The following is a 13196-nucleotide window of genomic DNA, read 5'->3' as shown; positions in this document are numbered from 1 at the left end:
GATCACTCTGTTCATCCACACTTCCAAGAACCTTACCATTAGCCAAATATTCCGCATTCCTGTTATTCTTTCCAAAGTGAATCACCTCACACTTCTCTACATTAAACTCCATTTGCCACCTCTCAGCCCAGCTCTGCAGCTTATCTATATCCCTCTGTAACCTGCTACATCCTTCCACACTGTCGACAACACCACCGACTTTAGTGTCGTCTGCAAATTTACTCACCCACCTTCCTCTAGGTCATTGATAAAAATGACAAACAGCAACGGCCCCAGAACAGATCCTTGTGGTACGCCACTTGTAACTGAACTCCATTCTGAACATTTCCCATCAACCACCACCCTCTGTCTTCTTTCAGCTAGCCAATTTCTGATCCACATCTCTAAATCACCCTCAATCCCCAGCCTCCGTATTTTCTGCAATAGCCTACCGTGGGGAACCTTATCAAACGCTTTACTGAAATCCATATACACCACATCAACTGCTCTACCCTCGTCTACCTGTTCAGTCACCTTCTCGAAGAACTCGATAAGGTTTGTGAGGCATGACCTACCCTTCACAAAGCCATGCTGACTATCCCTGATCATATTATTCCTATCTAGATGATTATAAATCTTGTCTCTTATAATCCCCTCCAAGACTTTACCCACTACAGACATGAGGCTCACCGGTCTATAGTTGCCGGGGTTGTCTCTGCTCCCCTTTTTGAACAAAGGGACCACATTTGCTATCCTCCAGTCCCCTGGCACTATTCCTGTAGCCAATGATGACATAAAAATCCAAGCCAAATGTCCAGCAATCTCTTCCCTGGTCTCCCAGAGAATCCTAGGATAAATCCCATCAGGCCCTGGGGACTTATCTATTTTCAGCCTGTCCAGAATTGCCAACAACTCTTCCCTACGTACCTCAATGCCATCTATTCTAATAGTCTGGGTCTCAGCATTCTCCTCCACAACATTATCTTTTTCCTGAGTGAATACTGACGAGAAATATTCATTTAGTATCTCGCCTATCTCTTCAGACTCCACACACAACCTCCCATCCCTGTCCTTGACTGGTCCTACTCTTTCCCTAGTCATTCGCTTATTCTTGACATACCTATAGAAAGCTTTTGGGTTTTCCTTGATCCTACCTGCCAAATACTTCTCATGTCCCCTCCTTGCCCGTCTTAGCTCTCTCTTTAGATCCTTCCTCGCTACCTTGTAACTATCCATCGCCCCAACTGAAACTTCACACCTCATCTTCACATAGGCCTCCTCCTTCCTCTTAACAAGAGATTCCACTTCTTTGGTAAACCACGGTTCCCTCGCTCTACGCCTTCCTCCCTGCCTGACCGGTACATACTTATCAAGAACACGCAGTAGCTGATCCTTGAACAAGCTCCACTTATCCAGTGTGCCCAACATTTGCAGCCGACTTCTCCACCCTCTCCCCCCCAAGTCACGTCTAATGGCATCATAATTGCCCTTCCCCCAGCTATAACTCTTGCCCTGCGGTGTATACTTATCCCTTTCCATCATTAACGTAAACGTCACCGAATTGTGGTCACTGTCCCCAAAGTGCTCTCCTACCTCCAAATCCAACACCTGGCCTGGTTCATTACCCAAAACCAAATCCAACGTAGCCTCGCCTCTTGTTGGCCTGTCAACATATTGTGTCAGGAAACCCTCCTGCACACACTGTACAAAAAACGACCCATCTAATGTACTCGAACTATATATTTTCCAGTCAATATTTGGAAAGTTAAAGTCTCCCTTAATAACTACCCTGTTACTTTCGCTCTTATCCAGGATCATCCTCGCCATCCTTTCCTCTACATCCCTAGAACTATTTGGAGGCCTATAGAAGACTCCCAACAGGTGACCTCTCCTTTCCTGTTTCTAACCTCAGCCCATACTACCTCGGAAGATGAGTCCCCATCTAGCATCCTCTCCGCCACCGTAATACTGCTCTTGACTAGCAGCGCCACACCTCCCCCTCTTTTGCCTCCTTCTCTGAGCTTACTAAAACACCTAAACCCCGGAACCTGCAACATCCATTCCTGTCCCTGCTCTATCCATGTCTCCGAAATGGCCACAACATCGAAGTCCCAGGTACCAACCCATGCTGCCAGTTCCCCTACCTTATTTCGTATACTCCTGGCTTTGAAGTAGACACACTTCAAACCACCTACCTGAACACTGGCCCCCTCCTGCGACGTCAAATCTGTGCTCATTCTCCCTTACCCTAAAACTACAAACCAGGTTCCCATGCCCCTGCTGCATTAGTTTAAACCTCCCCCCCAAAGAGCACTAACAAATCTCCCCCCCAGGTTATTTGTGCCCCTCAGGTTCAGATGTAGACCATTCTGTCTGTAGAGGTCCCACCTTCCCCAGAAAGAGCCCCAGTTATCCAGAAATCTGAATCCCTCCCGCCTGCACCATCCCTGTAGCCACGTGTTTAATTGCTCTCTTTCCCTATTCCTCATCTCACTACCACGTGGCACGGGCAACAACCCAGAGATAACAACTCTGTTTGTTCCAGTTCTGAGCTTCCATCCTAGCTCCCTGAGAGCCTGCCTGACATCCTTGTCCCCTTTCCTACCTATGTCGTTAGTGCCAATGTGGACCACGACTTGGGGCTGCTCCCCCTCCCCCTTAAGGACCCGGAAAACACGATCCGAGACATCACGTACCCTTGCACCTGGGAGGCAACATACCAAACGTGAGTCTCTCACGCTCCCACAAAATCTCCTATCTGTGCCCCTGACTATCGAGTCCCCAATTACTAATGCTCTGCTCCTCTTCCCCCTTCCCTTCTGAGCACCAGGGACAGACTCAGTGCCAGAGGCCCGTACCCCATGGCTTACCCCTGGTAAGTCGTCCCCCCCACAAGTATCCAAAGCGGTATACTTGTTTCTCAGGGGAACGACCGCAGGGGATCCCTGCACTGACTGCTTCTTCCCAGTCCCTCTTACAGTTACCCATCTATCTCCAATCTTTGGTGTAACTAATTCCCTAAAGCTGCTATCTATGACCCCCTCTGCCTCCCGAATGATCCAAAGTTCTTCCAACTCCAGCTCCAGTTCCCTAACTCGGTCTTGGAGGAGCTGGAGATGGCAGCACTTCCTGCAGGTAAAATCAGCAGGGACACTAACTGCATCCCTCACCTCAAACATCCTGCAGGAGGAACATTGCACTCCCTTCCCTGCCATCCCTCTAACTTTCTACCAAGATCTGGCTAACAACTAAATTAATTTTTTTTAAAAATAATAATAATAATAATACAATATGGTACTTACCTCACACCAATGGGTTTTATTATTAGGTTAGAGGAGGAGGGCGGGTGGGAGACACTACACGTGTAGTGTCTCGGGTTTCCTCTCCACCAGAATTTATTGGTGAGGGACTTCCCAGAAGTCCGCGGGTCGAACTTCCTGTTCCCGCCTTAAACAATAAAATTTTAAAAAAACAACAGGAAAGAGGGACCGAAAACGGGACCAGGTAAGTGTTTACTTTAATACTCACCTACCAGCTGCCTCTGCGCTCCGCTCCCGCTGAAACTCCAAGATCTGCTCCTGTAAGGTAAGTTACTTTAAATCACAGTACTCACCTACCAGCAGCCTCTGCACTCCGCTCCCGCTGAAACTCCAACAACCTTTTGTGTGGCATCTTGTCAAAGGCTTTCTGGAAATCCAGATATACCACATCCATTGGCTCCCTGTTATCTACCGCACTGGTAATGTCCTCAAACAATTCTACTAAATTAGTTAGGTACAACCTGCCCTTTATGAACCCATGCTGCGTCTGTCCAATGGGACAATTTCCATCCAGATGCCTCGCTATTTCTTCCTTGATGATAGATTCCAGCATCTTCCCTACTACCGAAGTTAAGCTCACTGGCCTATAATTATCCGCTTTCTGTCTACCTCCTTTTTTAAACATTGGTGTCACGTTTGCTAATTTCCAATCCGCCGGGACCACCCCAGAGTCTAGTGAATTTTGGTAAATTATCACTAGTGCATTTGCAATTTCCCTAGCCATCTCTTTTAGCACTCTGGGATGCATTCCATCAGGGCCAGGAGACTTGTCTACCTGTAGCCCCATTGGCTTGCCCATCACTACCTCCTTAGTGATAACAATCCTCTCAAGGTCCTCGCCTGTCATAGCCTCATTTCTATCAGTCACTGGCATGTCATTTGTGTCTTCCACTGTGGAGACTGACCCAAAAAACCTGTTCAGTTCCTCAGTCATTTCCTCATCTCTCATTATTAAATCTCCCTTCTCATCCTCTAAAGGACCAATATTTACCTCAGCCACTCTTTTTTGTTTTATATATTTGTAGAAACTTTTACTATCTTTTTATATTCTGAGCAAGTTTACTCTCCTAATCTATCTTACTCTTTTAAGCTTTTTTAGTACTTTTCTGTTGCCCCCTAAAGATTTCCCAGTCCTCTAGTCTTCCACTAACCTTTGCCACTTTGTATGTTTTTTCCTTCAATTTGATACTCTCCCTTATTTCCTTAGATATCCACGGTCGATTTTCCCTCTTTCTACCGTCCTTCCTTTTTGTTGGTATAAACCTTTGCTGAGCACTGTGAAAAATCGCTTGGAATGTTCTTCACATGTTCCTCAACTGTTTCACCATAAAGTCTTTGCTCCCAGTCTACCTTAGCTAGTTCTTCCCTCATCCCATTGTAATCTCCTTTGTTTAAGCACAAAACACTAGTGTTTAATTTTACCTTCTTGCCCTCCATCTGTATTTTAAATTCCACCATATTGTGATCGCTCCTTCCGAGAGGATCCTTAACTATGAGATCATTAATCAATCCTGTCTCATTACACAGGACCAGATCTCGGACCGCTTGTTCCCTCGTAGGTTCCATTACATACTGTTCTAGGAAACTATCGCGGATACATTCTATAAACTCCTCCTCAAGTCTGCCTTGACTGACCTGGTTAAACCAATCGACATGTAGATTAAAATCCCCCATGATACCTGCTGTACCATTTCTACATGCATCCGTTATTTCGTTGTTTATTGCCTGCCCCACCATAATGTTACTATTTGGTGGCCGATAGACTACTCCTATCAGTGACTTTTTCGCCTTACTATTCCTGATTTCCACCCAAATGGATTCAACCTGATCCTCCATAGCACCGATATCATCCCTTACTATTGCCCGGATGTCATCCTTAAATAACAGAGCTACACCACCTCCCTTACCATCCACTCTGTCCTTCCGAATAGTTTGATACCCTCGGATATTTAACTCCCAGTCGTGACCATCCTTTAACCATGTTTCAGTAATGGCCACTCAATCATCGTCATTCACGCTGATTTGCGCCATCAACTCATTTACCTTATTCCGAATACTACGAGCATTCAGGTAAAGTACACTTATGTTGGCTTTTTTACCTCTGTTCTGAATCCTAACACCTCGATCAGTAACCTCTCCTAAGTTGTATTTCCTCTTACTTTCTCCTAATTTTCCTTGTCGTCGAACCCATACCTTCATGTAACAACCTGCTGCGTCGCTTACCATTAATGTTTTCACTTCCCGTTTTATTTCTTTTAGTATTCCTGGTACTATTCACTGAGCTCCCCGCAGTCACTGTACCTTGTACTGTCGCCCTTTTTGATTTTTGACTATGGCTTCTCTGCCTTACACTTTCCCCCTTACTGCCTTTTGTTTCTGTCCCTGTTTTACTATCTTCCGACTTCCTGCATCGGTTCCCATCCCCCTGCCACATTAGTTTAAACCCTCCCCAACAGCTCTAGCAAACACCGGTTCTAGGACATCGGTTCCAGTCCTGCACAGGTGCAGACCGTCCAGTTTGTACTGGTCCCACCTCCCCCAGAACCGGTTCCAATGCCCCAGGAATTTGAATCCCTCCCTCTTGCACCATCTCTCGAGCTACGCATTCATCCTACCTATCCTGACATTCCTACTCTGACTAGCTTGTGGCACCGGTAGCAATCCTGAGATTACTCTTTACCCAGAGAGCAGTGGGGGCATGGAATGCACTGCCTGTGGAAGTAGTTGAGTCGGAAACATTAGGGACCTTCAAGCAGCTATTGGATAGGTACATGGATTATGGTAGAATGATATAGTGTAAATTAATTTGTTCTTAACGGCAGCACAGTAGCATTGTGGATATCACAATTGCTTCACTGCTCCAGGGCCCCAGGTTCGATTCCGGCTTGGGTCACTGTCGGTGCGGACTCTGCACATCCTCCCCGTGTGTGCGTGGGTTTCCTCCGGGTGCTCCGGTTTACTCCCACAGTCCAAAGATGTGCAGGTTAGGTGGATTGGCCATGATAAATTGCCCTTAGTGTCCAGAATTGCCCTTAGTGTTGGGTGGAGGTGTTGACCTTGGGTAGGGTGCTCTTTCCATGAGCCGGTGCAGACTCAATGGGCCGAATGGCCTCCTGCACTGTAAATTCAATGATAATCTATGATTAATCTACGACAAAGGTTCGGCACAACATCGTGGACCGAAGGGCCTGTTCTGTGCTGTAATTTTCTATGTTCTATGTTCTACAAAGAACAAGGAACAAAGAACAAAGAAATGTACAGCACAGGAACAGGCCCTTCGGCCCTCCAAGCTCGTGCCGACCATGCTGCCCGACTAAACTACAATCTTCTACACTTCCTGGGTCCGTATCCCTCTATTCCCATCCTATTCATGTATTTGTCAAGATGCCCCATAAATGTCACTATCGTCCATGCTTCCACCACCTCCTCCGGTAGTGAGTTCCAAGCACCCACTACCCTCTGCGTAAAAAACTTGCCTCGTACATCTACTCTAAACCTTGCCCCTCTCACCTTAAACCTATGCCCCCTAGTAATTGACCCCTCTACCCCGGGGAAAAGCCTCTGACTATCCACTCTGTCTATGCCCCTCATAATTTTGTAGACCTCTATCAGGTCGCCCCTCAACCTCCTTCGTTCCAGTGAGAACAAACCGAATTTATTCAACCGCTCCTCATAGCTAATGCCCTCCATACCAGGCAACATTCTGGTAAATCTCTTCTGCACCCTCTCTGAAGCCTATGACCTTTGAGGTCCTACTTTTTAGTTTAACTCCTAACTCCCTCAATAGAGTTAAGAGGGAAATCAGGAGGGCAAAAAGGGGACATGAAATTGCTTTGGCAAATAATGCAAGGGAGAATCCAAAGAGATTCTACAGATACATAAAGGGGAAAAGAGTAACTCGGGACAGAGTCGGGCCTCTTAAGGATCAACAAGGACATCTATGTGCAGAGCCACAAGAGTTGGGTGAGATCCTGAATGAATATTTCTCATCGGTATTCACGGTGGAGAAAGGCATGGATGTTAGGAAACTAAGGGAAATAAATAGTGATGTCTTGAGAAGTGTGCATATTACAGAGGAGGAGGTGCTGGAAGTCTTAAAGCGCATCAAGGTAGATAAATCCCCGAGACCTGATGAAATGTATCCCAGGATGTTGTGGGAGGCTAGGGAGGAAATTGCGGGTCCCCTAACCGAGATATTTGAATCATCGGCAGCCACAGGTGAGGTGCCTGAAGATTGGAGAGTGGCGTGCCCTTGTTTAAGAAGGGCAGCAGGGAAAAGCCTGGGAACTACAGACCGGTGAGCCTAACGTCTGTAGTAGGTAAGTTGCTAGAAGGTATTCTGAGAGACAGAATCTACAAGCATTTAGAGAGGCAAGGACTGATTCGGGGCAGTCAGCATGGCTTTGTGCGTGGAAAACCATGTCTCACAAATTTGATTGAGTTTTTTGAGGGAGTGACCAAGAAGGTAGATGAGGGTAGTGCAGTAGACGTTGTCTACATGGACTTTAGCAAAGCCTTTGACAAGGTACCGCATGGTAGGTTGTTGCAGAAGGTTAAAGCTCACGGGATCCAGGGTGAGGTTGCCAATTGGATTCAAAATTGGCTGGACGACAGAAGGCAAAGGGTGGTTGTAGAGGGTTGTTTTTCAAACTGGAGGCCTGTGACCAGTGGTGTGCCTCAGGGATCGGTGCTGGGTCCACTGTTATTTGTGATTTATATTAATGATTTGGATGAGAATTTAGGAGGCATGGTTAGTAAGTTTGCAGATGGCACCAAGATTGGTGGCACAGTGGATAGTGAAGAAGGTTATCTAGGATTGCAACGGGATCTTGATCAATTCGGCCAGTGGGCCGACGAATGGCAGATGGAGTTTAATTTAGATAAATGTGAGGTGATGCATTTTGGCAGATCGAATCAGGCCAGGACCTACTCAGTTAATGGTATGGCGTTGGGGAGAGTTATAGAACAAAGAGATCTAGGAGTACAGGTTCATAGCTCCTTGAAGGTGGAGTCGCAGGTGGACAGGGTGGTGAAGAAGGCATTCGGCATGCTTGGTTTCATTGGTCAGAACATTGAATACAGGAGTTGGGACGTCTTGTTGAAGTTGTACAAGACATTGGTACGGCCACGCTTGGAATACTGTGTGCAGTTCTGGTCACCCTATTATAGAAAGGATGTTATTAAACTAGAAAGAGTGCAGAAAAGATTTACTAGGATGTTGCCGGGACTTGATGGTTTGAGTTATAAGGAGAGGCTGGATAGACTGGGACTTTTTTCCCTGGAGCGTAGGAGGCTTAGGGGTGATCTTATAGAGGTCTATAAAATAATGAGGGGCATAGATAAGGTAGATAGTCAACATCTTTTCCCAAAGGTAGGGGAGTCTAAAACTAGAGGGCATAGGTTTAAGGTGAGAGGGGAGAGATTCAGAAGGGCCCAGAGGAGCAATTTCTTCACTCAGAGGGTAGTGAGTGTCTGGAATGGGCTGCCAGAGGTAGTAGTAGAGGGGGGTACAATTGTGTCTTTCAAAAAGCATTTAGATAGTTACATGGGTAAGATGGGTATAGAGGGTTATGGGCCAAGTGCGGGCAACTGGGACTAGCTTAATGGTAAAAACTGGGCGGCATGGACTGGTTGGGCCGAAGGGCCTGTTTCCATGCTGTAAACTTCTATGATTCTATGATTCCCTGAATTCAGCTTGTAGGACCTTGTCCCATTTTTTACCTATATCGTTGGTGCCTATGTGCACCACGACAGCTGGCTGTTCACCCTTCCCCGCCCCAGAATGTCCTGCAGCCGCTCCGAGACACCCTTGACCATTGCACCAGGGAGGCAACATACCATCCTGGAGTCTCAATTGCATCCGCAGAACTGCCTGTCTATTCCCCTTACGATTGAGCCCCCTATCAATATAGCCCTGCCATTCTTCTTCCTGCTCTGCTGTGCAGCAGAGCCAGCCACAGTGCCATGAACCTGGCTGCTGCTGCCTTCCCCTGCTGAGCCATCTCCCTCAACAGTATCCAAAACGGTATATCTGTTTTGCAGGGAGATGACCGCAGGGGACACCTGCACTGCCTTCCTACTCTTGCTCTGTCTTTTGGTCACCCATTTTCTATCTCCCTCAGTAACTTTCACCTGCGGTGTGACCAACTCGCTAAACATGCTATCCACGACATCCTCAGCATCGCGGATGCTCCAAAGTGAGTCCATCCGCAGCACCAGAGCCATCAAGCGGTCTAACTGGAGCTGCAACAGGACACTCTTCTTGCACGTGAAGGAGCCAGGGACAGTGGACGTGTCCCTGAGCTCCCACATCGCACATGAGGAGCATGACACTGGTCTGGGACCACCTGGCATGTCTTAAACCTTAGGTTAACTTATACAACTATAATTCCAAACAACGAAAGAAAAAATAAATAAATAAATTAGACAATGAAAAGAAAAACTATTTACCAGTCACTTACCAGGGTTAAAAAGCACCTCCTCCCCACCCAGCTTCAAATTCTCAAACTCACTCTTTGCTGTCTTACTCTGGCTGTGTCTTCTCTGGCTCACTGGGAGCACAAGGGCCCACTTTACAGGTGTGATGCAACAGAGAACTGATATTATTTTTAAACAAAACAATGTTTATTCTATGAATCCAGTTAACATTTTATAAACACACAGTAAACAGTTTTTCAACTACCAACCCTGATAATCCCCACAGATACAGTACTCTATAGATAACCCTTAATAACATTCCTAACAACATCCATAAGTCAAAAAAAACTTTTTTACAAAGATTATTTTGGTATTACTTTGGTATTACTTTGAAATCATCAAATGATCTGGAGACATTCTTTTTCATGAAGAGTGAGGCGCCGAAATACATCTGCTTGGTTCAAATGCAGCTCTCCAACTGAAAGCTATACTAAGACACACTGCAGCTCCCAGCTTAAAACGAAAGTAAAAAGACAGACGGCCAGCCCAGCTTCACCCACACACTGACATCGCTGCAGCTAGTTGAAAAAAACACATTTCTTAAAGGTACATCCACCTGACACAATAAACAAATCCAATCCAAAAGGTATCTTGACAAATACATGGATAGGATGGGTATAGAGGGATATGGTACTAGGAAGTGCTGAGGGTTTTGGCCACTGGTACATGCTTTGAGGGCCGAAGGGCCTGTTGCTAATGTGTATTGTTCTTTGTTCCAAATTGTAAGGCGAAAAGGCCCATTCTCCTCGTACATCTCCGAGTAACTGCAGCCTCTGATCTCTGATCAATCCCTCTTGCAGCCAAAGCTGTGGATTTTGAGGAGGAATTTTTTTTCTCTCATCCCTACATTGCGAATTTGCCCAGTTGGACCCTCCGTGAAGAGTGTTCCTTCGTGCAAGGACCCAGAGGTTCAGTGAAGACATGATCTGTCTGCCGGCCTTGGAGTGAGGGAGGAATTTGGACAGTCTGTTGCGGACGAGACCAGGACTGATTGCCTTCACTCTTTCTGCAGATTCCCGTCACATACCCCACGACAGCACCCGAGATTGCCATTCCAGAACTGGATGGAAAGACAGCCAAAATGTACAGGTAGGAATGTGGGGGTGGGGTGGGTAGCAGGGAGAATGCGAGATAGATGGGTTGTGATGTAATGACTGAATCTCAGGCGATTAAGGTCATCACTACTCATCTCTCCCTTCATTTCACCGCAGCAACCTCATTGTCTCACTGAAGCTAAGACTTTCCACATCCCTTCAGTGTCAGAGAGAGAAGACTGTGTCAGATTAGACTGTCAGAGAGGGAAAGAGTGTGTCAGAGAGAGACTGTATCAAAGAGAGAGAGTGAGACTGTCAGAGTAGACTATGTCGGAGTGAGCGAGAGGCTGTCGGAGTGAGCGAGAGGCTGTCGGAGTGAGCGAGAGGCTGTCGGAGTGAGCGAGAGGCTGTCGGAGTGAGCGAGAGGCTGTCGGAGTGAGCGAGAGGCTGTCGGAGTGAGCGAGAGACTGCGTCAGAGAGCGCGAGAGACTGGGAGAGCGCGAGAGACTGTGTGGGAGAGCGCGAGAGACTGTGTGGGAGAGCGCGAGAGACTGTGTGGGAGAGCGCGAGAGACTGTGTGGGAGAGCGCGAGAGACTGTGTGGGAGAGCGCGAGAGACTGTGTGGGAGAGCGCGAGAGACTGTGTGGGAGAGCGCGAGAGACTGTGTGGGAGAGCGCGAGAGACTGTGTGGGAGAGCGCGAGAGACTGTGTGGGAGAGCGCGAGAGACTGTGTGGGAGAGCGCGAGAGACTGTGTGGGAGAGCGCGAGAGACTGTGTGGGAGAGCGCGAGAGACTGTGTGGGAGAGCGCGAGAGACTGTGTGGGAGAGCGCGAGAGACTGTGTGGGAGAGCGCGAGAGACTGTGTGGGAGAGCGCGAGAGACTGTGTGGGAGAGCGCGAGAGACTGTGGGAGCGCGCGAGAGACTGTGGGAGAGCGCGAGAGACTGTGGGAGAGCGCGAGAGACTGTGTGGGAGAGCGCGAGAGGCTGTGTCGGAGAGAGACTGTGTCGGAGAGAGGGAGAGAGACTGTGTCGGAGAGGGGGAGAGAGACTGTGTCGGAGAGGGGGAGAGAGACTGTGTCGGAGAGGGGGAGAGAGACTGTGTCGGAGAGGGGGAGAGAGACTGTGTCGGAGAGGGGGAGAGAGACTGTGTCGGAGAGGGGGAGAGAGACTGTGTCGGAGAGGGGGAGAGAGACTGGGTCGGAGAGGGGGAGAGAGACTGTGTCGGAGAGAGAGAGAGAGAGAGACTGTGTCGGAGAGAGAGAGAGAGAGACTGTGTCGCAGAGAGAGGGAGAGAGAGATTGTGTCGGAGAGAGAGAGAGACTGTGTCGGAGAGAGAGAGAGACTGTGTCGGAGAGAGAGAGAGACTGTGTCGGAGAGAGAGAGAGACTGTGTCGGAGAGAGAGAGAGACTGTGTCGGAGAGAGAGAGAGACTGTGTCGGAGAGAGAGAGAGACTGTGTCGGAGAGAGAGAGAGACTGTGTCGGAGAGAGAGAGAGACTGTGTCGGAGAGAGAGAGAGAGACTGTATCGGAGAGAGACTGAGTCGGAGAGAGGGAGAGAGACTGTGTCGGAGAAAGGGAGAGAGGGAGAGAGAGAATGTGTCGGGGAGAGAGACTGTCGGAGAGAGAGAGAGAGACTGTCGGAGAGAGAGAGAGACTGTCGGAGAGAGAGAGAGACTGTCGGAGAGAGAGAGAGACTGTCGGAGAGAGAGAGAGACTGTCGGAGAGAGAGAGAGACTGTCGGAGAGAGAGAGAGACTGTCGGAGAGAGAGAGAGACTGTCGGAGAGAGAGAGAGACTGTCGGAGAGAGAGAGAGACTGTCGGAGAGAGAGAGAGACTGTCGGAGAGAGAGAGAGACTGTCGGAGAGAGAGAGAGACTGTCGGAGAGAGAGAGAGACTGTCGGAGAGAGAGAGAGACTGTCGGAGAGAGAGAGAGACTGTCGGAGAGAGAGAGAGACTGTCGGAGAGAGACTGTCGGAGAGAGTGAGAGAGAGACTGTCGGAGAGCGAGAGAGAGACTGTCGGAGAGCGAGAGAGAGACTGTCGGAGAAATGAAATGAAAATCGCTTAGAGAGAGTGAGTGTCAGAGAGAGAGAGAGAGAGAGAGACTGAGACAGCGATAGTGAGCGAGAGACTGTCGGAGAGAGAGAGTCTGTGTCGGAGAGAGCGAGCGAGAGACTGTCGGAGCGAGAGACTGTCGGAGAGAGAGAGAGCGAAAGACTGTCGGGGGGAGAGAGCGAGAGACTGTGTCAGAGAGAGAGAGCGTGAGGGACTGTCGGAAAGTGAGAGAGAGAGACTGTCGGAGAGAGAGATAGACTGTCGCAGAGAGAGACTGTGTCGGAGAGAGAGGGAGACTGTGTCGGAGAGAGAGGGAGACTGTGTCGGAGAG

The 13196-nt window shown here is 48.3% G+C and overlaps 1 protein-coding gene across 1 annotated transcript in view; it reads left to right on the top strand.

Moving 5' to 3' along the window:
- The window catches only part of ufc1 (ubiquitin-fold modifier conjugating enzyme 1), a 135869-nt gene that overhangs the window by 83047 nt on the left and 39626 nt on the right, over positions 1-13196 (top strand). Inside the window, exon 4 of the mRNA XM_072488044.1 lies at positions 10789-10865. Coding sequence (XP_072344145.1) covers positions 10789-10865 — 77 coding nt within the window. The remainder of the gene's footprint in view (positions 1-10788; positions 10866-13196) is intronic.

This window comes from Scyliorhinus torazame, chromosome 22, assembly GCF_047496885.1.
Source record: "Scyliorhinus torazame isolate Kashiwa2021f chromosome 22, sScyTor2.1, whole genome shotgun sequence".
NCBI lineage: Eukaryota > Metazoa > Chordata > Chondrichthyes > Carcharhiniformes > Scyliorhinidae > Scyliorhinus > Scyliorhinus torazame.
Note: the sequence above shows the minus strand (reverse complement) of the source record. Positions and strands in the feature narration are given on the sequence as shown.